Source organism: Camponotus vicinus, unplaced genomic scaffold (assembly GCF_025532165.1).
Source record: "Camponotus vicinus isolate PSW18456_S1 unplaced genomic scaffold, iyCamVici1.0 SCAF_6, whole genome shotgun sequence".
NCBI lineage: Eukaryota > Metazoa > Arthropoda > Insecta > Hymenoptera > Formicidae > Camponotus > Camponotus vicinus.
The window spans coordinates 195,065-222,323 of record NW_028141978.1 but is presented as its reverse complement, the minus strand read 5'-3'; the positions used below and the strand labels follow the sequence as shown (position 1 = coordinate 222,323).

The following is a 27,259-nucleotide window of genomic DNA, read 5'->3' as shown; positions in this document are numbered from 1 at the left end:
CGGCAAGAACAATTTATGGTTCATCCCTTCATATTTACCTAATTTACAAGAAGCATTTTCTGACCACAGAAATCATGATATTGTACTTTTATATTATAATAATTAATTATAATTGAATATATAAAATAATTATATATAATTAAAATAATAATGAATTAATATCTTTCACATTATTATAGATTATGAGAAAAATCCTCATCCCTGTCTAATCATTATACTAAAACATCCCTCAAAATAACTCATTCAATAAGATAAAATCGCAAGTTTGACTTTGATTCTACTACACGAGACAAAAAGATATCGTACGCATGTAAAGAAAATCGATTTGTAAACATGGCTGCATGCTGCAGCACGCAGCCATGTATGCAACATATATGGCGAGATATTCCACGGATTTGTATAAGCATCGAACGGATCGGTCCGGCATGATGCGCGAGATTAACCATCTTGGTTACGAGCCAGGTCATCTCTCGTTTTATTTCTGTGTCGCGCGTAAAGACGCGCGTCGCCGTCTTTGCGCGTTTCTGCTTCTTGTCGATCTTCCTGACACGAATAACAATCTCAAGTTTGGTGGAGTTCGCAGAATCCTAAGAATACGCAAGTATTTTCTCGTATCTAGATTACATATCCAAGCTTATGAATTTGGCATATTATTCAAATTTTTTTATATTATCTAAGTACGCGAATAATCTCTCAAGTATACATATACAGGGTGTCAGGGCAATCTCTTCCCAAAAAAAGCTCTTGTAGCTCACCTCGAGAGCTTTTCAAAATATTTTATTATAGTGTTTTGAAAAGCTCTCGAGGTAAGCTACAAGAGTATTTTTTTGGGAAGAGATTGTCCTGACACCCTGTATATATATATATATATATATATATATATATATATATATATATATATACAGGGTGTTCTAAAAAGGTATGTCAAAAATTTAAGGAGATATTCCTCACACCTGAAGGATGAAAAAATGTTATATGGACATAGGTGCGGAAATGCTTATTTCAGGAGTTATGTTGAAAATACTGTTAGCTGTATTACTTACACAAGGAAAAATTTAGGATTAATTATTGTAGACAACAATCGTTTAATTAGGCTTATTTACATTTGGTTTTAATGTGACCTTGAGTATGTTACAATAAATGTTGAAAATGTTCACCATTTTCCTGAATACAAGCAGTGACACGTCGACGCATCGATTCACGGACACGTTCAAAAATGCCTGGCGTACAGCGGATTGTCTCGCAACCTGCAGTGACATTAAAACCAAATGTAAATAAGCCTAATTAAACGATTGTCGTCTACAATAATTAATCCTAAATTTTTCCTTGTGTAAGTAATACAGCTAATAGTATTTTCAACATAACTCCTGAAATAAGCATTTCCGCACCTATGTCCATATAACATTTTTTCATCCTTCAGGTGTGAGGAATATCTCCTTAAATTTTTGACATACCTTTTTAGAACACCCTGTATATAAACTCGAGAAATTTATCTCTATATTTATATATCTATATATATATTCAAATATTGAGTCCGATGAATGTCGATATATTGGTATCGGATCATGCTAGGCCTTAATACGGTATTTGTTGAGCAAATCGCTCTCAAGCAAATCGATCGGCTACATCGAGTATGGATACAACAGGTAGCTTCAATAACGCGATTACTGCAGATTTATACCTCGATCTATCTTTTATACGTGGATTTTTGAAAGATAACGTGTATAGGAAAATCTATTCATCTTCGTTGACGAGATTGGAAACGGAAACGGAAACGAAATCAGATAATTTTACCGTAATGAATTCTACGTAGCAATTGGTTAAAATGTTTTGCAGTGCAACTCTTGCTTTCTTTGTAACGATTAGCTAAAACTATTATACTTAAGTAATTGTCTTTTTTAGATTCGATTCCGAGACCGAACGATAAATCTTTCGTTCTCTGTACATAATCGACTGTAAGATAATAAAAAGAATTCTGTGCTTATTCTTCTATATATAAAAAGTACACTTAACGCCGATTATTTTATCACTTATTTTATTCATTCATATAATTACTATTATATATGTTATTTTAACTTTTAAATTTTAACTTTAATATTAGCTTTTATTACCTACTTTATTTATATTTATTTTAATTTTTAAATTATCTGATTAAACTTTTGTTTATCATCAAAAAATTTTTAGCAAAAAATAGTCGAACAAATTTATAATTATAGTAAAAAAATTAAGGGAATAAAAAATTACAATATTGTCATCCTTGTCGTAATTATAAGAAAGAATTTGTAATGTATTTGTGTAATGTATTTCGCAATTATTTCAATGCATTTATATTATGTAAATTGATACTTATTACGGCATTATTTGCCATTTATCAACGTCATTCTTCTGCACAACCTTGGAGATCTCGTTTCAGTGTCCTTGTAGTTGTTTTTTTAACTTATTCCTCAATCTATTGCACGAACTGCACTCAAGATACATCGTTGCATGCATCATATTGATTGATCGCGTATGATGAACGAGTTCCATGTATAGTATACACGTGCAAGATGTTTCGTAAGAATCACATCAAACTTTAAGATCGTTTTTTTTCAAACGTGAAAATTTCCTATCTTGAGGAAAAGAAAAATCTTTAACTCAACTATAAAATTGATAATTTTCATTTATTTAAAGTAGATTTTTCTTCAACAATATTCTAATGTACAAGGGCTATAAAATTTAATTCGAATTACCCAAGATATTTAATGTATCTAAGAAACATGAGCAAAGTCAAATGAAATTTTCATCGAAGAGAAATCATTCATCAGATAATTCGCTGCTAAAGTTTGAGCCCAATTTTCATTAAAATATTCATCATATATATACGAAATATACAGATGGTATTGAACCATCAATTTGTCAGTGCGATTCATCTTTTTCCTCTAGCGGAAAAAAGAGCGAATCCAGGATCATCATCGACGTCAAAGTGCAAGGCTAGCTTCATTCCACCGCATTCGTCATCGTTTTTTGCGCGGGCGATGCTCATCCCTTTCGCTCAGGGACAGACAAATGGCTTTGTTTTCAAACTGCATTTCCGCGTAAGCAGACATTGATTACCGGCAGTTGAGAGAGTTCACTTTATGCTTGAGGAATCGACATGCGCTATGCGTATGCACGTGCATCGCGAGGAGTGCAATATTATTTACGAGACTTCGATTTCCTTGAGAAAATAATAGCAAATCCTCCTCATTCAACTTAGTTGAATAAAATGATAGGTATTCAGCGATCAATATAATCGAGAAATTTTGTTTGTGATCTTGATCCGATCATAATTTTTATGACGAATTCTTTTTATCGAAAGAGTGAATCTTTGATTATCTTCATCTTTGGCATTATAATAATGTTTATGATAGTTTGTATCACATATAATTCTCAAGCATCGACAATAATCGAATAAACGTTACCGTTCATATCCCATCTTTAAATGAAGCTAAAATCAATAATTTTAACGGCTAAATGTAAACTATAATTATGCAAACACATGTGTTTAATTCCAGTACTTAAACTCATGTCAGATATTTACTCGCGGTTGCAAAAGCAATTTCGTGACACACACTTCGGAGCGGTATAATATCAGTTGCTCATGGTAGAGCATATGCGTGTAATTCGCATAAGCAAATGTGTACCTTCGTATCTCTACTATTCAAGCGAGCAAGACTGCTTTGAGACGAAATTGATTCAAGCCCTTCTAGAAATGAACACTTTGTTTCTCAAATTGTTTTTTTTAAATAACAGAATAAAATATACTAGCTGTTTAACGAAATAAGTAAATGGCAAGCTTCAAATGAATAGTGAAATCAAAATTTTTATACGTTTTGGCGATCCAACAGATAATATTCGTATTCATACGTTCATTTAATTTGCGTGCACGCTTCAATACATATATTAATTTAAAAAACGCATTACGTTTCTATTACCGCTAAACTGTAAATATAGCTCCAGTGGACGCAAATTTTCACACATTAAACACATTAAATTGAATGATAAAACTATACACACATTAAACACATTAAATTGAATGGTAAAACTATTACCTAAAAACATATTTTTTCTTGTAAATGTGAGATACGTAATGCGATTGTGTGAAACAAACTTTATTAAAATTAATAATAAGAAACAGAATTGAAATAAGAGAAATAGTTTGGACATATTTGAACTTAAGTATAATGGTAAAAAATTTATATGTAATAAAAAATATAACAATATAATGAAACTTTTTAAATAATAATAAAAATTTGTACTATCTTGTTCCACCTTTATAAAAAAATGAAACATCTTAAGCGCAAATAAGACGTTATATTCAAATATCTTATTTCGATCTAATTTTCTCTATGCTTACACGTGTTATATTTTGTACAAATAAACACACGGCTTTTCTCTGATAAATATAAAATAATATATCATATATTACATATTAATTCACGCGTACACTGTGTTTGTGTATGTGTGATATTATTTTATCCGAATTATCATTTTACAAACAAAAGGAATAAAATATTTTTTTCATGATCCTGTTACAATGTAATTACATAATTCTCTCGATACGTTTTTCGAAAAATTTTGAAAAATATGAGCTTTACAATATATGCAGTTAAATTTTTTAATTGTGTATCAATTTTACATAAAATTAAAGATTAGAAAAAATGTTTGTGTCTAGTTATAATGTCAGGTAAATTTCTACAAAAGAATGAATAATAATATAAGAGTAATGCTGTGGAATAATTAATCGAATGAACTTTGCGTCGTAAAATTTGATAAAATTAAAACACGAATAGATAAATAGTTGAGTCATGCGATATAGAAACTACCTGTTAGTTGATAGTTATAGATTGACACTTTACGCCTTCTTCCGCGAGTCTCGAGAGAAGAATACTTGATATTAACGACATGATATGGAAAGAATAGAGAGAAGCTATTGGAGAGATCAGGTCATATTGATTTTTGCAACATCTGTTATTTTCTTCATGAAAGCGTCGCTATCTACGTTTCTTACAAAAAATGTAACAGACAAAGAGACAAAATTAAAGGAACTGCCGAGCTTAGAATTTCCTGAGGGACGAAGAAGCGTAATTGCTTGATCTTCCGGCTCGAGGATAATCATTCTGCTTCAAACAGTAGCAAGAAAAGATAGATCCCACCCTCAAAAAGTATAATACACTCGACCAAAAAAAACTGCAAAATTTCGCGTCATTAACAAAATTAAAATCGCTATATTTATGTTCCATAATAAGCAAATTTATATATTACAGGTATACATAAAGAAGAATAATGCCAATTGGATTGAAAAATCTGAAATCGCCCATTCATTTGTAAGCCAATTAAATTACTAAATCTAATACATCAATCTAATACATCTCTTTCGTTCGTCGTTTAATAATATAGCACAACAATATAATTATTACGAAATAAATTTTCGTATACGAGGAAACTTTAAATTTTTTTCGGAGGAATAGAAATTATGTTTCGATAATCAATTGTGCAATTTAAGAAACTTGGTCGATATATATTCAATCGATCAAATAATGAAAATTTCGAGGACATTGTATGAAATATTTAACAAGCCAATTTAACGTTACGTAGCTCGTAAGCGAAAGAGGATATATTTGTAAAAAGTTTAAAAGAAATAAACTTATTGTTAATGAAATTGCGGATCTATTACGGCTCTCGCAGTGAGAATTTGATTATTCTATGCGCATTTCTTATAATTGAAAACTAGGATTGATTTATAATGCTGATACAGACGTGTATCGAATAAATGGAATAAAAAAACATAGGACGATCCACATGGCTCAAAAACTCAATGAAATTATATTAAAATAAATATATGATTATATAGAAGATTAATTACAATTTTCTTTTATCTCAGACACATATTGTATTATTCCATGACTGTCCAAAATATCGTCTGCCTCTCGTAGGGGATAAAGCATAATTTTCCTTTCCGTACTATTAACTGTACAGCCATTAATTTAGCGCGTTACCCACAATAATCAATATACACTTGGCGCGACCACTGCGTCACACTGTAATTGCCATTTTTAGAAATTTTGTTCCAGTTTGGCAAATTGGAAAGTTCGCGGATATCGATGCGCCGTGCTCGATTTTATCCTTTCCGCTATGCAGACACAACCGCGGAAAATTAATCCCGATAGCTCGCACGAGCCACGCTCGACTGTGACTGATGAATGAAATCCGGGGATGGATCCCGGGGTGATCGGCCTTATTTCGCGTCAGCCCCGTCCAGCGCAGCACCCGCGAATCCTCCTCGATCATACTCGCGTACCCCCTTTGCCTCCACGACCTTTCAACTAGTCGACAACCTCCCTTCTGCAACGCAGCCATCTCCACCATTGCTGCGAGGCTGTACAACACAGTCCGCCGCACCATTGACGTAACTCTTCTGACGTCACACGTGGAGTTAGCATGCTACCCCTGCATCCCCCACGACGGGAACAATGTCCTTTGTTTCGCTTCCTCTTGCGGGAGTTTCTTGTTTCTTTTTTTTGCACTCCTATTGGAGCATCGATGTTTGCTAATAATGCTTGTTTATTGCAATTTTTGATGATCGAGAAAACGTGTTGTTTAAATTAAGGATATTATTGAACAGAAAGATACACTTATTACTTAAGAGATTGATGGCATATAAATATGACGACATATATTCGATATATTAATTACATTATGTCAAAAACATGTTACAACGATTGTTTGGTGAAATATGCATCGTCTATAATTTTTGAAAAAATTATTTCTAAATATTGTCGCATGAAAATGAGAGACAAATGATTATAACAGTCATGTTGACTCGTGCTTAATTTTTCATGAGTAAATAAATGATCATTAAAATTCAAATTTAACGATAAAATATAAAATGATTTTTATTGCTCATTAGAATAAGATTCTACAACAGTTACAATTTCACAGATAATTTTGTTCTCAATTTCTAAATAATAATAGTCGCATGAAAATGAGAGACAAATGATTATAACAGTCATGTTGACTCGTGCTTAATTTTTCATGAGTAAATAAATGATCATTAAAATTCAAATTTAACGATAAAATATAAAATGATTTTTATTGCTCATTAGAATAAGATTCTACAACAGTTACAATTTCACAGATAATTTTGTTCTCAATTTCTAAATAATAATAGTCGCATGAAAATGAGAGACAAATGATTATAACAGTCATGTTGACTCGTGCTTAATTTTTCATGAGTAAATAAATGATCATTAAAATTCAAATTTAACGATAAGATATAAAATGGTTTTTATTGCTCATTAGAATAAGATTCTACGACAGTTACAATTTCATAGATAATTTTTTTCTCAATTTCTAAATAATAATAGTCGCATGAAAATGAGAGACAAATGATTATAACAGTCATGTTGACTCGTGTTTAATTTTTCATGAGTAAATAAATGATCATTAAAATTCAAATTTAACGATAAGATATAAAATGGTTTTTATTGCTCATTAGAATAAGATTCTACGACAGTTACAATTTCACAGATAATTTTTTTCTCAATTTCTAAATAATAATAGTCGCATGAAAATGAGAGACAAATGATTATGACAGTCATGTTGACTCGTGTTTAATTTTTCATGAATAAATAAATGATCATTAAAATTCAAATTTAACGATAAGATATAAAATGGTTTTTATTGCTCATTAGAATAAGATTCTACGACAGTTACAATTTCACAGGTAGTTTTCTTCTCAATTTCTAGCACATTATTCGCATAACGATAGAAATACAAGAACGCGAAAACTTTAATCGGTTGTCCTCTATATATTGCTCGTTACTTCCCACGCCTTTGTATTTCTTTTACGCCCCATAAATTTGCGGTAACCGAAATCGGTACTTCTTTCTTTCTCTTTCTCTTTCTATCGTCTTCATCTCGTTTCAGTTATCGAACACATACTCGCTGCAACTTAGTTGCACAAAAAAGTGCACAATAACTGGAATAGCAAGATTACCAAGTTTCTTTTTCTCCGCACAAATCGTGAGTTAAACGCTGCAACTTTCTCGTGGAATTTGGGGCGTTGACTAATCATATCGCGGAAGATATTAAATTCCTTGGAAAAATTACGTCATCGATCGTTGAAGCGATCGTTAATTTGCTCTTTTCTCGAATAAAGAAAGAATCGAAAAAAATTCAATTCAATTCGAGTAAAATATTTATTAATCACAGATTGTTTTAAAAAATTTGAAAATTTCTTTTTATGTTTTTCAATTTTTAATTCGCAAATACAAAAGCGTTCCTGCAATTCATCCTTTCAACATTTTAATAAAATTTGATCGCGGTTTTAATTCATCAATTTGCTATTAGCTCTGTATATAGTGCTTAACTTGCGGTACCGAAGTTCAGATTGAGTTTCACCTCAGATTGAATTGCTACTCTTGAACTTAGGACCTATCTTTTTCATTCCTCTCTATTATTCTTCAATATTCCATTTCCTTGAATTTAATATTCAACTTTTATCAGTTCATTCGGTAATTTTATCGTTAGATTGATTTAACGTGTATATTTTTTTCGCTCCTTTATATTTTACCGTACAACGTATACATAAAAATTTATTAAGTCTCATTTCCTTGCTAGGTGAAGAACTGTGGATTGGTGTAATAAAACCTCGGCCCCAGGAGTAGCCCGGGGGTTACCCCGGGGACCTTGGGGAAGCGATCGCGCGAGGACGAAGTGGCTGAGACCGACGAAGGATACGGGAGGCGGAGGAGGAGGCCGCTATGAACGCCAGCGTTAACGTCGAGAGGAACTCCTGGCGGCTGCCTCCCGATGAGACCGTCCAGGTCGCCGATCCCCGTTCAAAATCAGCCCAGGTAAAAGAGGTAAATCGCTCAACCGGCTCAATAAGTGATCCCTTTCCCAACAATCGTCGAATATTTCTTCCGTGGACTACGATCAGGTTTAAATGCATGTAAATATATGTTTGATGGAAATCAATAATCACCCTAGTGTGGTACCGGCTATTAATTTAAACATTTACAAAAAGTTGAAGATAATTTCGACAGAAAAAAAGGAATTAACATCTTGCACTGTGTGTTAATATTTTTGAACACTATTTCTTACGCTAGATTGAAAAAATCTAAAAAAAATTGAATGTTAATGTTAGTAATTATCAATGTACTAGACTGTTTAGTACATTATGTGACAGATTTGTGTGAATGCATAAAATCAAACCCCCTGTGATAATCTTTTCATAGAATACCCAAGTAGCTTTATTAGATGTGATATAGACACATTTATAGATGTAATGTGTCTTCAATATAGAAATGTAATAAATGTTCAAGTGTGAACAAATGTACATGTGTGGACATGTATGTTGCATTTGGTTTAATAATCACAAACATCCACAGAAGTTTCAAAATGACATTCGGTATAGAAGTGTAATAAATATTAATAATATTAATATAGAACTGTATGAAGATTAAAGCTCTTCGCGCACATGTCCACAGGTGTAGTAGAATTATTTGTCGTTGAGTATCGGTACTTGTATAAGCGGCCACTCGGTATAATAGTTCAAATAGCGTAGTTACGTCGTGCACAAACTATGCGCGGTATTATAACGAATATCGTGCGATAATAAGATAGCGATCCAATAGACACTAGACATTTACGCTGTTAGGTTTCTATAAATTCAGTTTTTTTTTTATAACAAATTTAATTTTCTTGCTGTCTTTTTGTAGAAAAAATTGTGATAAAATTAGAAAAAGATCAAATTTACAATTATCTTGCGATATTCATGTAACATTTGAATAATTACCGATCGATACTCGGACTTTGAATTGCAAATGACCACGTTAAAGGAAACGTCAGTTATGTTTGTTGTTTGTCCATGATGAAATGCGAAGAAACATCTTGACTAGAGTTTAAATAAATGGTCAAGTCTCATTAAGTTGACGTCAACGTTTCTACAAGCATGTAAAAACATGGCATGCAATAACGTACATCAACTCAATCATTCGGAATAACAGAGTGAGAATTAAATGTAGAGTGTGTGCTCTTTATTTATGTGATTATAAAAGAGATAAAGTCACATTTTTCCTCGTACAGTGAATTGTGTTTATGATGCCCCGAAAAATCTGCATGAGTGTCTCTTCGAAGCACGTTCCATCTTGTTACGTAAAACACTTTCTTTATCCGTTTGATGGCTTTTTCCTTCTAGTTTATGAGCACTTACGAGTCCTAACAAAGTGTTATTAAAGTTTCATCTACTTTTCTTTATCTTCACGTTAACATGCAAAATGTGTATAGTTTAATTATATTCAAATTAACCGGCTATTCCCTCAAAGTTGAACAAAGTTGATGATTCGACGATTTTCACGAAACGACTCTTTACGTTCATTGAAACTATTGCGTTTTATTCTTAATAAGAAACAAAAAAAGTTTACTTAATCGATAACTAGTTTTAATCAGTTGTCTCTTCAACAATTTTTTAATAAGAAATTATACATCGATCGGTGAGTCGTTTCGTTTTGTATGCGATTTTCGTAGAATTCAGCCGATACCTAAGAGTAAACAAATTTATCATTCGCCATGTTAGCGAGCGAAAAATAGAAAGGCAGAATTGACAAGAACAAGAAGCACATAGCAACAGAGGGACTCTGACGACAGAATCGGCTAACTCCTGTTAGCTAACGACATACACAAACATAGAGTAACTTGATTATTGAATTATCTGATAACACGCGCCTCGAATCCGTAGCTAACGAGTGAGAAGGACGGAAAATGAAAGCGGTGGCGACGGCTACATTTTATCTTTTTGATATGCGCATGCACGTGCACATATATGCTATACGTATAAAAAAAAAAAAGCATATCTAGCCAATTCTTAGCAAAGCCATTGCTGTAAAATGCCAGCAATGTCATTTTATTCGCTCATTTTTACGGATAGTCATCGTTATCCACTCGGGTATGATATTGGCTCTTGAACTGTCACCTTCAATAAACGTTACTCGAATTAAACGTCACTCGAGTCTTGATTAAAGACGCTTTGTCCAACGTACCGAAACATTTTGCGATCAATGGCGATATTCATCGTTTCGGTGGTAACCTAACTACTATGAAACGCTCCGCATATATTAATGCGCGCGTTGTCATTCTAAAGGAAGGATAATGCAAATTCTCAAAGATAAATGCGAAAACGAGTTTCCCTGAAATATTTAACGGTTAAAATACGCTCGGCGTACACTTTAATTTGAATGGACGCTCGTGGTGGAAAACCATTACACTCTTGAGGAAAACCACCGCGTTGAAACTGGCTCTAGTTTCGTAAGTTTAGTACACACACTACTTTCTGGATCCGTTATTGTATCGCGGCCAACATGTAGGGAAATCCTCCCTTTGACTTCCGTTTCGCAGTTGCCGTTTCTCAGACTGCGGTCACATCTAAAACCGCTTTGCTCCATTTGTCATTACGTCAAAACTTTCGCGAAATTATTTCCAACCAAATACATGCATTTAGAATTAATGTCCACTTTAATAATTTGATAATTTAAAAACAGACAATTGTCAGGTGGATAGTGTACATGTCATCTATTTAAATTTCCTGTCCGAGTAAGATAAAAAGAACATGACAGAAACATCCTCTCCTGCTTTTAAAAAAATCTCAATATACAATTTCGAACGTTGTTAGTCTCGAAAAATGGGCAAATTGTCAGGTTCGCATAAAAAAAGTTCGCATAAATGAGCAATCGATCTGCGGAATTAAGCCGGGGGCACAGGTTTAAGTATAAGCATAAGCATAAGTATAAGGAAATTGATTGGTCCACGAGTGTACGCATAAGAAAATGAACCAATCAATTTTCTTATGCTTATGCTTATGCGCTTATGCAAAAGTCTGTGGTCCCCGCTTTACATTTGCCAATCGGAATTGTTCGCGCGTTATCGTATCATCGATCGTTTCTCGCGAGGCGCGGATCGATTGCGAGTAACATCAGTCGTCGCCGATCAGCCGCGCGATATTTTGACACGTGGTGCAATGACGCATATGCATATGACGTGCGCGCATTACCGTTTACTATTTTATATATATATGTGTATATTAATATATAGATATACATATAGAGGAAGGATATATACAGAGAGAAGGAGAGTTGAAATGTGGGCGGCAATAGGCTGAAATACTCTTGGCAGAAATGCGCTCAGCAGTCCGGTCAGCGTATCTGTGTCTCCTAAACGGATGAATTAATTATAAGTATCGTGTGAAACGTATTTATTATTTGTGCCGCTGTGAATTCAAAATAGTGATCGATAATTGTTTATAACGAAACCAGTGGATTTTGTTTTCGCGACGGACCGAAAAACAGGAAGAAGCAGCCATGGCTAATACCCCCGTTAATCTTTCGGAAGATAAGCGCAATCAGTTTTATCACTTTTAAAACTTGGGCTTTATTCAACAATTTAGTCACTGCCCGGCTATGCGCTTTAAAATTTTCTCTACTATTACAATTGTGTATATATATGAGCAATTGCTTACACGCATACACATATGCACAAAATTCGCAATAGCTTCCGCGTTATATAATTTAAAGGGTTTATAATATTTTCAAGTATATTTAAAATATTCTTCAACAGAATATACGAAGCAGAATAATAAATGTGCGGACAACTTTTGTAGAAACGATGTGATATTTGGCACTGATAGAGCTTCTCGCAACGTTCCAATTTTCACACTTTTATGACCGTGTTGTAATAACTGCATTATTACAATTGTACCAATTGTTTGCCGCGAAATTTGCAACTCAATTATTAATGACATTTTGTAGCAATATGACAAATTGTTAACCGTTAATTATTAATGATACGTTGTGCAAAAATTGTACAATTTTATATAAAACTGCACCCCACAGTTCGCATGTAATTGCACAGCTTTATTGAAAACGTCGTGGCGAAACTTTGTATCGATAGTATCGTATAGCATTATCGAAGTTGTAACAGTAATAACGCTCACATTCCATGTCTATATGTACCTATCTAGCTATCCGATGACAAAGCGGTAGATCCAAAACGATAAAATCACGCCGAGGCATATTAAATTTTCAGAGACGCCTTAGTTTCTTCGTAACTGATCGTACAGATCTCACGACAAATATTGAAAAAGCCCGAAGGAATTTACGCCATTTGACCATCGGCAACTGGAGACTGTAAAAATTTCGTTACTGCCATTGACAGCTTATTGCCAGAGGAAAGAAGCAAACATTACTGTTTGATCGCGTCGACAATGATACGCTATACTCTGATACAAATATAATGCTTTATGGATATAAAAGCATTACGATAAAAATGTGTCGTCAAAATTTTATATGCGAAAGCAAATCTGCATGTTTCTCGTATGCTACGTGAAATTTCGAGAAACAAAATTGAAAATATTGTAACCGCAAACACGTGCAGCGATAAATGGGCTATTTCAACGAGTTCGTATGTGACAACTTTATTTATCGTATTGTTGCAGCTCACTACACACCACGATAGAATGTCCAAAAATCCTCATGTCGTATTATCGCGATCGTTCCATAGACATTTCCTTTGAATTAATTGCAGTTGTATTCGATTTGTCTAGTTGTATTCGATATGCAAACGAGTACATTTTGTTTAACAAATCTCGAATGTTTGCAACAGGGACTTATTATACGACATATAACATATTAATTGCGCGTGTATATAATAGTTTCTTTAATATTTCTAAATTTTTGCATATATTTTTTTTACACGAAAAAATGTGTGCGAAAGTCATGTGTCACAAAAATTAAACATATCTTCGTCTGTAAAGTATTATTGTACGAAATGGTGTGAATCTTTGTCAAATAATATGTTAGCGAGATTATAATGTAAATGTAGATATCAACTCGCAAAGTCTGATGTTTCGAGGCGAATTTATATAGTCATTCCATATAACTCGCGTGCACGCTGCGTTTTGAATACAAAGCAGCGACAAATCGATCGACGGAACAGAAGGAAGAAAAGAATGAGTCGTATTTCGAAGATATTTGCGAGGAAATGGGGAATCATTCGAACAAGAGATCGACAATTATTTATCCGGATAAACAGGTCGTCCAAAAACGATTATGGTAGCATAACGGCAGCCAATCGGAGCGGCAGTCGATCGTTTCCAGTTGTATAAAGTAAAGTCATTATCGAAGACAGATATCCGAGGGAAGATGGAAGATTATTTCGAGAGGATCATTTTAAATTATATCATTTTATATTCCAGATAGAAAATGCCTTGCTTCGCCATTGATAGCTTAGGCAATCGCAGATATTTTCCCATTTTTGTGACGCTATTGATGATAACGTGTATAATTGTGTATTGAACGCGTAACAATTATTATTTTATCAGGTTTATTGTAATATAAATATTTACATATTTTTTATAACAAAGTTAATGATAATTTGTAAATTATAATGAAAATTAATTAGACAAAAATACTTCAACATAATTTAATTACTCAATAATCAAATCAAAATCATCTCAAAGCATCATCCTTTATTTTTTTGTTTCGAAAGATGATATTTGATCGGTCGAAAGTTAAGAATAGTCTCATCAATGGATATCGCAAGTGGCGTTTCTATGTTTATCTAAAGTGAGTTTGCGTTCGCTTAGAACACACGTCGAACTATTCTAACAGGTAAGGTATATATAACGATCCATCCGTTATACAGCTCACGTAATACGAAATTGATGCGTAACTCTCATTTACACGGCCTGCACGTGTTATCCGGACCGATAACTGGTGGACAAGAGAAGGACTGTGCAAGCGCATAATTCGTATGCAATATGCATAACGCAACCGGTGACGTATTTCATGAAAGCGAACAAAAACCGCGGTATTCTGGACGGTAGCGCGATCGAACTTCGCGACCCCAAAAGCGTTTTTACAATCTACGAGAATAAAGTCTGTTCCTGTAACGTCGAATACTGTATTTTCGCTGGTTCGCAAGGACAATTTCAAGCTGAATAAATAACTGTGCCGCATTAATTTTTTAATTAATTTACAAGCAGAGCTTCATAATAGGCTGCGACAAACATTTTCATTGTCGATAATACTCATAATTCGCAAAATGTTGACATATGAAATATGTATGAATACGCGAGTAATTGTATCTCGGGATTATAATATATCAGCAATTGTGTCGCAAAATAATTCACGTAGAATTGTTTGCCAACCATTCACGATTATTTTTGTTACAATTTGATAAGACTTCGGGCAAATTTCGATGTAAAAGGTCTGATCGAATAAATAATTTATTGGAAAAAAATTTTTGTCGATACGGGAAATAATTGTGCGTGGGGAAAAAAGAAACAGGAATTTCTACTCCGGAAATTGTGATCCACGCGATAAAGTTTCGTGCGCAAAATTTCGTTGGCGATGAAAAAATTTCTTTGCATTCTAGCCAAGCCGCAGCTACGCGAGCAAAACTTTGACGTGTTTCTTGCAAGGTCCGTAATACATTGAATTCTACAGCAAGTAGCATTATATACATCTGACATACTTCAACATAGTTGCTGCCATTGCTGATTAACGAAAAAACTATGCAACACGTACAACGATCCATTTTATGATGAAAGAAATACGTAATATATGAGAATATATAACAATATATCAAACACAAAAAAGTCTCATATATTTTTTCTAAAGTTATATAACTTAATATGCTTTACGATAATAAATAATATTATACGATTATATAATATCACGTAAATAACACCCTAAATATGTATAGAATATTTACATGTATAGTTTCGTTACATTTTTTCTCACGATAAATGTAGCGGAAAACACAGTATATGAAGATATTATAAATGTATAATCTTCTGATCTTGATTGCTACTTTTTCATCGATGTGTTAAATCTTCCTAATTATTCTCTAAGTCTCCTCTCCGTATTCGTGACCTGCATGCTCTCTTGTACTAGTATGCTTCTGCATTATAACTCGTCGATCGATCTCATCGTTCGTCTGATAATTACGTAGGAGAATATCTTCTTCCACAGGATTTAACGTATGCGGATGGCGGTCACAATTGGCGGAGCATAATTTTCTCATTGTTGGTCATCGGCTTCGTTATCGCTGGCATCGTCACGGCAATTTATCTCCTCGGGTGAGTTCATAATATTTGGTGTCTCTTTCTTTTATATTTTAATTTCATATATTTATTGTACGTTGTTGTCAATTAGAGAATATATACATAATCAAATTCAAAGTGCTATAAAATTTTGTGTGTTGATAATATATTTTATAAATTTAAATACATATTTTCTATATTATGCGTTTACAATGTACTGATAGTTTACAGTATTGGAAAGCTATTTGTCAAAACTAGCTAAATAATTCAATCAATTTATAAATAATTGATAAATTGCTTTATTAATAATCTTGTTTTGACAATTACAAGATTTTTATATATTGTATTTATTATTTTGTTATGCTTCTTGCAACTGTGTACAAAATTTAGAATACACTCATTTTATTGATTTTGATTTTCTTAAACTTTTTCTTACATTACCCATATAATATAACGATAATTTTTCTCATAATTAAATATATATAGCACATAAAGTCCTATTTGTTTTTTCTAATCTTAAAAGATTAGTTACGAAAAATTTTTACAGTTTTGTTATAATGCTTTTAACACAAAGTGAACCAAATTCTACATAGTAGATAGTATAATGCAGAGTATAAAGAGATAACTTTCTGTCACAATAATGTTTAAAAATGTATATTTTCAATTTTTCTCTTTTTCTCTCTCACACAATATAATAATTATTTATAATAATTATTACTCAAGATACATTAATTATCATTCGTTTTTAATATTCCTTCGTCTTCTGTCTTATCCGTGATAATTTAATATCGAAAATACATAAAGTTACAATAATGACTTTTGTTTATATACATATATATAACAATTTGAAACAGATAATTATTCATTAAAAAAATTACAGATACGTTGATGAGCTCTTATATTGGAGCGGCAGGCGTCTTACGTTGGACGAGTGCCTTCGTGATGACCTGACACCACACAGGTTACCACCAACCTGGATATCTCACGAAAAGTTTGTCTATCAAGCTGATGATGGTTCCCTTACTCTCTTGGACACTCGCAAAAATATCGTGACCCTTTTAGTCTCTAATCATACGCTTGTACGTATATATGTACACATACAGTCTGTTTGCATGGCCTTTACACTTGAATTACATAACGACAAACTTGCTCATGATATTTGTGACGACATGCTAGTCACAAATTTAATATAGATGCAAACTGATATTATATCACTATAGTAATAAATTTCTTTTATAAATTTATCTCTCTCGTTAAGATAAAGGTAAAGATTATAAAACAATTATATACGTTAATTAATCTATGTTTATTTCATATGTTAGAATTTTGTATAAAATGCAATAAGTAAAATTGCAATAAAATTTTTCGCAAATCAGGCTTTAAAAATATAAACTGTGAGGCAAACAAACAGCTTTACAAACGAGTTAATGACCAAAAGATGAATTCTTGTAGCACTGATTTACTATACATCTTTTCCAGATTAAATTTTTATATTAAATTTCTATTAATATAAAGTTAATAATTTTAAAAAATGTAGAATTATTAAAAGGAAGGAAATTTTATTTATGGTTCGAAGAATCAGGAGAATTATTTATAAAGATCAATTTTTTAACTTTCTTTCAGAGACAACTAAATGTTCAAGGTTACGAGTGCAGTTCTGATCTACGTTATGTACTGTTCAGGCACAATGTCAAACCGGTAAGTAGCTTAAAGCTACGCAGAAGCTTCTAGGGGAAAGTTTTTCGGACGGCAGCTGCACTCTAACTTTACGATCTGCTTATCAGCAATGTTCAGTCATGTAATACGGTGTAGCGCAGTTTAGTTGCAGTTAGCGGTCGATTATCGCTATCGAGGAAACATTAATCTTTTGCGCTATAAACTTTTATATGATTATTGTATTTTATATTTTATATGATACAAATAATTAATTAATGATATTTTTATTATGTAGGTCTTTCGGAATACTTTCACTGCTCACTACACCGTTTACGATGTTACAAATGAGTAAGTGCATATCGTGATTAACATGTATGAGGTATTGATCTTAATTTCTCAAGTTTTTTTTTTTTAGAGAGATATGTACAGAGATATACATGATATATATTTTAAAAGTTAAAAAAGATATAATGTAAAGAATATGAGTATATCAAAAAATTGTGTGTTGTTCTATCTGTTCTTTTATAAATTATATCACAATCGCTTATTTGCTTACATAAAAAAATACTTGATCATTTTGAATACAAATCTCATTATCAAACCTATTATTAATCAATGGATTATTGATAAATTGGTAAATCTTTAAATTGTTTTCACCCCCCCCCCCCCGTAAACTCTTTACACGACAATATAAGTAAAATTACAAGAAAATTAAATTTAGCAATTGAAATAAGACCAGCGATAGAACAGAAATAGAATGGGATACAATAATTTAAGGATAATGTAAGGACAAGTATTGAACTACACACAAACGGAACAAATTTGAAAATAAAGTTAGATAGAATATATATAAAACATATGTTTTATTTAAATCTTTTTATTATTATATTTTGAATTAGTTTTAAAAAAATTATATTCATATATATTAAAACCGTACTATTAAAATCTTTGCATACAATTAATATCATGCATTCGTTTTTATGATCCCTCACTCGATAGCCATCATACGCCACTTCATTTGCAAGCATCGCGACGTATGCAACAAACGCGACTGCAATATGCCATTTGGTTGGGCAACACATCGAGTCTCCTCATGATCTCCGGAAACGACATTTATCTTAGAAAGGGGCCTGCGACGGCGGACATTCGTCTGACCGATACGGGTGTACCCGGAGTGATTTACAATGGCGTCCCCGACTGGTTGTATCAGGAAGAAGTGTTGCCGAAACCGCAAGCGACATGGCCCAGTTCAGATGGCACGCATATTCTTTACGCCACATTCAACGATACCAGAGTGAGCGCATTGGAATTTCCTTGGTTTGGTACGCAGCTAGGTCAAGACGGAACCGGTTCGAGTACTCTCGGCGTATCCAAATCCTTCCCGCCTTCCAGATCAATTAGATATCCGAGACCGGGTTCGCCCAATCCAGAAGTCGAATTGTGGGTCATGGATCTCGGGAATATAAGTTCGAATTATAGTGGCATCGGAAACATCACATTATCAGCGAAAACGAGACTGAAGCCGCCGTCGTCTCTGAACGGACAGTATGTTAAATTATTTAATTGTAGATTTTCTTATGTCAATTGCTCAATAAGTAAGTAAGTAATTAAATGTTCGCTCTAAAATAAATTTAATAAAAATTGAAAAATATGACAAAGTGTGTCGCAGCCAATTTTATTTTGCAATCTTGTATGTTGACGAAATCCGTTTCCGCGGAATATTTTCAGAGATTATTATCTGATATCAGCCGGTTGGGTCGGCGATAACGCTTCGCAAATTGCTGTCGTCTGGATGACAAGAATGCAAAATTTGTCGTTGATATCGGCCTGCCGCGCTCCTACGTGGGAATGCGAAGAAACCCACTCGGAAAGAGCGCCCGAAGGGTTGTGGCTGGATGCTCAACCGCATCCTCTCTTTGCTCCGGATGGCGATAGCTTCTTATTGCTGGCCACGGTACAGGAAGGCGACAAGGAGCATTTTACACATATAAAGCACGTCACACTCACGCAGCAGAGAATAGCGGTACTCTCTCACGGTCGTTACGAGGTGAGCAATTTTGAGATTGTCGCGAGAAAGAAAAAAGAGATACATATATATATAAAAGATAATTATAAAAATATTATATAAAGATGTGTACATAAGAATATATAAGAATTTAAGCAGAAACCTTTTCTAAAAAAAATAAAAAAAAACAGGTAAGCGAGATCTTAGCATGGGACACCAAGGAGCATCTCGTGTACTATTTAGGCACCAGAGAGAAAAGACCTGGCCAGAGACACCTTTACGTGGTACGAGATCCCGCTGCGGATGATCCTCGTCATTTCGAGCCGTTGTGCGTCACGTGTGATCTTGGAGAAAGTCTTTGGAGCAGTAGGCGAGTTTGATTCTTCCGTTCCAAAGATACGACGTGCCAAATCAATACAATTTATCGCGCATGTTTATACGAATACATTGATTGCAGGTTTTATTACACGAATTGCACGCATTTCGGTGCTTCTGTCAGTCCACCGGTAGACGACGATGCGCAAGGTTACTACGTGCTGCATTGCGAGGGTCCCGGCCTTCCTCTTGCTGGCGTGCACATGACGTCGTCGCACAAAATGGTCCGCATATTATACGACACGAGAATCCAACGTGCGGGCAAACTTTCAGAACTGGCACTGCCTACCAGGAGAAACTTTGAGGTGGATATCTGTCTATGTCTCGAGTTGAATCATCATTGATTTTATACATGTATATTTGATTTGCGAAATAATTTACAGGTGCCATTACCTCAAGGTTGGCGGGCGCAAGTGCAGCTATTGCTACCTCCGTCGTGGCGGGAGGAGCTGAGGGATGCGGCGTTCCCCGTGCTCGTTGAAGTAAACGGCCGTCCCGGTAGCGAGGCGGTCACCGATAAATTCCGGATAGATTGGGGAACGTACATGTCGAGTCATAATGACATTGTCTACGTGAGACTGGACGTACGCGGCGCCCGAGGTCAGGGGAAGAAGGATTTGTTTAGAAAAATAGGCGGTGTCGAGGTACAGGATCAGCTTACCGTGTTAAAACATCTTTTGAAGACGCATAAATATCTCGACGTCACCAGAGTCGGCGTCTGGGGATGGGGCTACGGTGGATACGTGACCGCTATGGTGCTCGGAAATCAGGAGAATCTCTTCAAGTGTGGCGTTGCGGTAAATCCAATTGCCGATTGGATGTATTACAGTACGTTTAAGATTATAATTCGTTAAATAAATTTTATGCCAAATCATATTTATGCTCTCAAATTAAAAAATGTTTATGCTCGATTTAGAGAGACGTATCGCTAATCGCTTCCTTTGACTGCAGATTCTGCATTTACGGAACGAGTCCTCGGCGCTCCGGCTGAGAACTATAAGGGTTACGTGGAAGCTGATCTCACGCAACGAGCGAGATTAGTACCTAGTCACAGCCTTTATGTCCTTCATGGTCTAGCTGACCTCACTGCGCCTTACATGCACGGCGTTGCCTTCGCTAAGGCTTTGTCCGAAGCGGGAGTCATCTTTAGATATCAGGTACGAGAAACAAATATAGAATATTTTCGTACGCTATAATATAATTTTCGCTCAATTTGCCGCTTCTTTGGGAAACAGAGTTACGCGGACGAAGATCACGCCCTGACGGGTGTGCTCGAACACGCTTATCGTTCCATGGAGGACTTCCTCGCCGAGTGCCTCGCCCTGGATGCCTCCTAGTGCCTCAAGCCGAAAAATTCTTTGTTGTCTCTAGTGCGCCTACTTCCGATACATCCAAAACGAACGTTGAAACGAACACTTGTTTTCGAAATCACGGCAATTACACTCGTGAGCAGGATGATATCCTGAAGAAAAGCCTGAATCGTAAAATAAATCAGGCTGCTGAATAAAAACAAGGAAGCAAGGAAGCGAGAGAAAAGCAGAAACGCGGTCGTTTATCCGAGAAGACTATTGTAAGAGATAAAACGAAGAAAGCAATCGCTTATATGCGAATTTATGCGGAAGAAAGATGGGAATTGACTCCATTGAAAGATTAAGGAAAAAGTGGCATTTGTAACCGAGCAATATCGTTATAATGTGTGTATTTCATTCATCTAGAGATTTCTCTTGGAGAACTCATCCATTTTTCTCTCTGGACGCGCAGTCCTCAGTGATATATATGCATCACCAAGTTGCGAGGAAATTTAGGAATCCTGAAAGATATTTGAGGAAAACGAGAAACGATAAATCCTCTTTTCTGCTTGGCAGTATTTTTGTATATTATCGAACGACGTCTCTCGCGCTTTCCACGTAGATCCGATATTCGATAGTTGGATAATTCGTGAAATAATGTAAATTGTTATCGAACATGAATCTCTCATTTGCAAAGATTTGCAGTTTCGCGCGAGCGATTTGTTCGATAATAATGTATCGTCGTAACGTACCGAAGGGATAAGCGCGCGTATTTGCCGTGAAATCGATTTTGGGCAAATTCCGAAAAGCGAAAGAAAAAGACGAAATGCGTGTTCGAAAAGTGCAGACCGAATTACTATGTGCGGAGCTTATCGACGGCTTGCAAATTCCTAGACGTAACGACAGCAACGACAGGAATGAGGTCGCGAAATCGACGTCGAGCAATTTGCAAGCTCGTCATTAACGTTTTGCTGTGTTCCAAGTCCTAAGGGCGTTCATATAGAAAGAGCCTGAGATTTCATAGAGCGACTAAAGACGCGATTATTACGATTCGAATAAGATTTTAACGTACAGAGCTTATTGGAAGTCTGCAAACTTGCATTTCTTTTTTGTATCTCATTTTTGCACGGAGTTTGTCAAATTATGGTACGTATACCCGCGAAAAACGTATCTCGATAAGAGGAAAAATTCTTCCGCAAACTGCAATCGACACTTTTACGGCGGAATTGAAAACCCGGATTGAAAATTTCAAATCAAATTACGTTTGTTCGAAAAGAGTTTGCAAGCTTCCGCGTCTCATGTTCTTCTTTTTAGCTACGTCACTGGTGCCTCCTCGATTTTAAACGAGGAAAAAAAAGTATCTAAGCCTATGCGGTGACGTTCGTCCACAGGCATCGACATATTTACCATTATATATATATAGGATCCGGACAGAGGGCTACTGTAAATTTTGTGTTGTACAGCTTGGCGCCTAGTTCTATACGTATCCCGACGCGTGAGAGGTTGTTCCACCATTACGTACTCCCATCTCGATCCGCCCCTCCTCCTTCCCTCTAATCCATTTGAATTTTGGATATTTGTACATACGTATACACCTATGAGAAATGTGAGGCTCCTTCGACGAGGTCTTGCGCTGATACCTAAGAGAAGTCGCGAGAGATTCAAAGATGGAACAAACGGTATCGTACGGTGCGTACGTTTGTTTCTCTGAGATTCTCTCGACAAGATTTATAAAAATATACTTAGAGCATATATGTGAATTCAAATCTTGTCGAAGGTGCAGATGTTAGACTCGTTGTATATCTTTTCGAGATAAATTAATCGATCCCGAATGGATGAACGATGATACTAAACAGCCGAATATATATCTACTCGTGGAATCGTCATGATTAGCTGTTGATCATTGGTCAGACGCGACATTGGTACTTCCGAGTATTATATCGTTTCCTCGCGATATTTTTGGGCGGAACTGCAGAAGACGAAATATGGCGAGACATCGTACGCTTATTGTCACATATATAAATCATTTCTACTACTGTTCCATCTGTTGTGAGAAGCGAATACTCGGAAATAATCTGACCGTAATGTCGAAAACTAACAGGATTCGTAAACGTTTCGAAAATATTTCTTTGCGGTCTTTACTATTAAGATTATATCTTTCACGTATATTTCAGAAATTGGAATGCAAAAATCGAAACCTTTCATTGCCCCTTGACGTCACGTTGACATTTCATTTTGTGGAAACTTTATCAAATCGTAGATAATGTTCGAGACACCAATGTATATTTAATTCCAAACGACACGTTTGTATATCTAATTTCGAATCGTTTGAAAAAAAAATTTGCGAGTCCTCATAAATGTTAATTAGAGAAGAGGCGCGTTCGAATAAGGAAGAGTCGCACGTCGCTATATGTATGCTGCATGATCAGCAGCCCTTAAATGCCGACAATCAAGGCTAGTGCAACTAATCAAACGATAATAAATAGAGAAAAATGGAGAGAAAAGAAAGCTACTTAATAATTTTAATGAATACTCGTGAATGATCGCAATGGTTTGTGTGTAATATAAATCGCGATGTGTGTGCAAAGTCTAGTATACCAAATTATCGTGGCCGAAAAGATTTTGCGAGAATAAAAGTAGACGCAAAGGGTCGTTAGAGAGATCGAGATGAAGTGCTCGCTGTCGACTGTAGAAAGTACAAAAATATATCGCCTAATGGAGGCTTCGGAAAATTCTCTGTTGCTTCGCTGGGCAAGTTTAAAATATCGTCAGCGAAAATTTGTTTAAATCTTGTTTCACTATCCTTTTTTAACAAATATTTGTAATAAATTTTCAAATTAATGGGCAATACTACATACAATATATAACAAGCATTATTCGACGAAATTCCTCCATTTCGCGACAAATGAAGGGCCGTTTGTAGTGCAAGAAAAAGTTTGTCGTTAAATATCGCTTCCATTTATTCCGGAATAAATATATACACGAGCGATCGAAATACAAATTGTTGAATGCAAGAGGAAGGGAGAGAGAGAGAGAGAGAGAGAGAGAGAGAGAAAATGACAGGGAGAATGAGAGTGAGAGAGAGAGAGAGTGTGTGTGTGTGTGAGTGAGTGAGAGAGAGAGAGAGAGAGAGAGAGGGAGGCAGAAAGAGAGCGACTAATTGATTAATTGAAATTGAAATGAAATATAGGGAAGGAGGAGGAAAAAAGAAATAAAGGTGGAGAGAATGAGATTGAAAGCGGGAGAGTATGTGCGTGTGTAAAAAATTACAATCAATTATTAAACATAATAATGGCAGAAGAAAGTGAGAGGCAAATTAAATATAAGCATAAGGCAATGGAAAAAATATTATCATAAAAACAGACACGCAACAAGCATGCGAATTATGAAATTAATCGCAACAAAAAATCTTGGTAGCAGCGCGTAAGAATATCCATAGCTTTTGGTAAAACATATTATCGCCATTAGGCTAAAGAGGAAAAAAGCATAAAGGTAAAGAAAAATATACTCATAATCATTGGGCGTACACAAAAATACACACACATACATCTACACACACAACGCAACATATTAAAAAAAAACAAAAAAACAAAAAACAGGTAGTTCATGCGGAAATAGATATAAGAATTGGGCCCGTGCGAATGCATGAATAAATTCATGCGAATTATATACATTCGTTATATATATATCGATCTAATGTCGATTGTCAAACAAAATACATCAATCTCTGATAATTTAGAAATTAGATTATATAAAAAAACGTTAAATCATGTTTTCACTGATTCCTCATAAAAAAATGAAAAAAATGAATAGTCTCGATGCTCTTTCCGAATTTAAATTCTAGATAACTTTGGAATTTTTATCAATATTCGAGAATATCGAAGTTCTTTTTAATAAGTATTAAATTTTCGTCATTTGACAATCGATCATACTAGCGACAGAAAACAAATTGACCTTTTGATGACGAGTGACTTGTTTTCCAACGATTTATGATTCCAAACGAATTTGTGCCCGCTCGAAATCGTGTGTGAAATTCGAAATGTTTAGAAAGGTTGTTTTTTATATCTATTTCATCAAAATGCTCGATATACATTCGATATGATAGTCATGGATGTAGTTTGGAGTGCTTGACCGATTCTCGCTTTCGACTCGGAACGGATACGAAAGTAATTTATATTAGATTTTTGGCGATATTCGCACGGACTCCCCCTCCTCACTGCACCAAAATTATCCACGAAATCGACTAATCAGTAATTTATATCAATGTACTTGACGATGTCAAAAAATAAGTGATAATATGCAAAAACTATAATAAAAATATCTCTTTTGATCTGTTAAAAAAACATAATTTGTTAATATATCAAAGGAAAAGGTAATTAATAAAATGTTTCAAGGAGATTTGATATTGTATATTGTAGTTTATTTGCATAATTTTTTTTGGCATGCTTATATATAACAGGTATCGGAGAGACATATTATTCCGATATTTGTAATATTTTTATATTTGTAAAGTGTGTGTGTATTCATGGCTATTTCTTTCATTTTATACAATTAGATATTAGAATATTGATCAAAATTTATTGGAAAAAAAAGCGAGAGAAAATTCAAATCTCTCTTTCTCTTATTGCAATTTTCGAATAATTAAAATTAATTTGGTTTATAAATTTATAACATGTCGTCGATTTCGCGGATAATATCCAAGTTATCTTACCACGTAATACCTACGAAGTAATCATGTTATTAAGATTCTGCGTTTTTTAATATCAGCGAGGCTCGGCCCGGACATTGGGCGGATAAAGTGTTTTCAATAAACTGTTACATTATATATATATATATTATCTGAAAAATAGTCTTGATTTATTTATCATACATTTACTTTCTTTTTGTTACAGTTTTGATGGACAACTTTTAATAGCATATAAAAATTAAAATATCGAGAGATTGCAGATTTAAGAAATTATAACTTTTTTTAACCAAAAAAAAAAATATAGTATATATGAGTTTGTTTTATAACAGTGTGCGTGTATTTATAGTTTGTGATGCCATGAAATAGCAATGAAACTTTTTTCAGAAAAGGCATTAGTCAACATTTAAAGCGAGAATATTGTTTGAAATATATAACACACATTTTTCTTTTATTATAAAAGTTTTAACAATTTTTTTGTTACATCTTTTTAATAAAAAAAAACAATAATAACTTTATAGAATTAATCTCAGCTAGACATTTTTGTGTCAAGCTTATAACAAAATTTCTAATTATATAGAAAGAAAGAACGATTATTTTAAATATATTAGATAATATTAAAGAAAGGAGTATTTTATTTTAAATATATTTCTTGCTATTTACTTTGTAAGGCAAATATGTTGCCGTAAGAAAGTTTTGTGTAAAGGAAAATGCCTCTATATCTGCCTTGCCTTTTCGCAATATATTCAACTCCTTCAATATAGCATCATTTACGCAAGTCCGGGTTTCAATGGATTTCAATTTCACGAAATCGGCCTTAGTAAGCGAAATTGTCTTCACTCCGAAAATAATTGATTCCGAGGGATGGATTCCGAGCCAGCGTGCATTAGGGCAAGCCAAGCTTTCATTTTGTCTACAAAGTATCGACGAGCCAAAGCTATAACAAATCAATATAACATTGCAAAAATAAGAAATAATATCTTCCAATTAAGAATTACGAATGTGTGTTTGAGAAATTAGAAATCTTACGATATACATTCTATATTTTCAATATACATCCATTCTTTATTTATATATATATAAAGAATGTACATTCTCCGAGAAAAACTCCGATAAAATTATTTGAATTA

The 27,259-nt window shown here is 34.3% G+C and overlaps 2 protein-coding genes across 13 annotated transcripts in view; one reads left to right on the top strand and one right to left on the bottom strand.

Annotated features, from left to right (window-relative positions):
• LOC145972706 (A-type potassium channel modulatory protein DPP6) overlaps positions 1 to 26,278 on the top strand; it is a 55,433-nt gene extending 29,155 nt beyond the window's left edge. For 3 of the 8 annotated variants that reach the window (XM_083101511.1, XM_083101512.1, XM_083101514.1), the window contains exons 2-13: positions 8,641 to 8,885; positions 16,050 to 16,156; positions 17,001 to 17,199; positions 17,744 to 17,818; positions 18,072 to 18,124; positions 18,776 to 19,321; positions 19,505 to 19,823; positions 19,973 to 20,151; positions 20,239 to 20,461; positions 20,540 to 20,984; positions 21,108 to 21,313; positions 21,392 to 26,278. In XM_083101511.1, coding sequence (XP_082957637.1) covers positions 8,784 to 8,885; positions 16,050 to 16,156; positions 17,001 to 17,199; positions 17,744 to 17,818; positions 18,072 to 18,124; positions 18,776 to 19,321; positions 19,505 to 19,823; positions 19,973 to 20,151; positions 20,239 to 20,461; positions 20,540 to 20,984; positions 21,108 to 21,313; positions 21,392 to 21,493 — 2,556 coding nt within the window. In that variant the 5' untranslated portion in view covers positions 8,641 to 8,783 and the 3' untranslated portion in view covers positions 21,494 to 26,278. Of the gene's footprint in view, positions 1 to 538; positions 598 to 5,330; positions 5,346 to 8,640; positions 8,886 to 11,988; positions 12,410 to 16,048; positions 16,157 to 17,000; positions 17,200 to 17,743; positions 17,819 to 18,071; positions 18,125 to 18,775; positions 19,322 to 19,504; positions 19,824 to 19,972; positions 20,152 to 20,238; positions 20,462 to 20,539; positions 20,985 to 21,107; positions 21,314 to 21,391 lie in introns of those variants that run through there. The other 5 variants (XM_083101513.1, XM_083101515.1, XM_083101516.1 and 2 more) reach the window with 5 other exon arrangements.
• The window catches only part of Mei-w68 (meiotic W68), a 39,995-nt gene continuing 38,668 nt past the window's right edge, over positions 25,933 to 27,259 (bottom strand). Inside the window, exon 6 of one of the 5 annotated variants that reach the window (XM_083101525.1) lies at positions 25,933 to 27,066. In XM_083101525.1, the coding sequence (XP_082957651.1) occupies positions 26,769 to 27,066 (298 nt within the window). In that variant the 3' untranslated portion in view covers positions 25,933 to 26,768. The remainder of the gene's footprint in view (positions 27,067 to 27,259) is intronic. The other 4 variants (XM_083101524.1, XM_083101521.1, XM_083101523.1 and 1 more) reach the window with 4 other exon arrangements.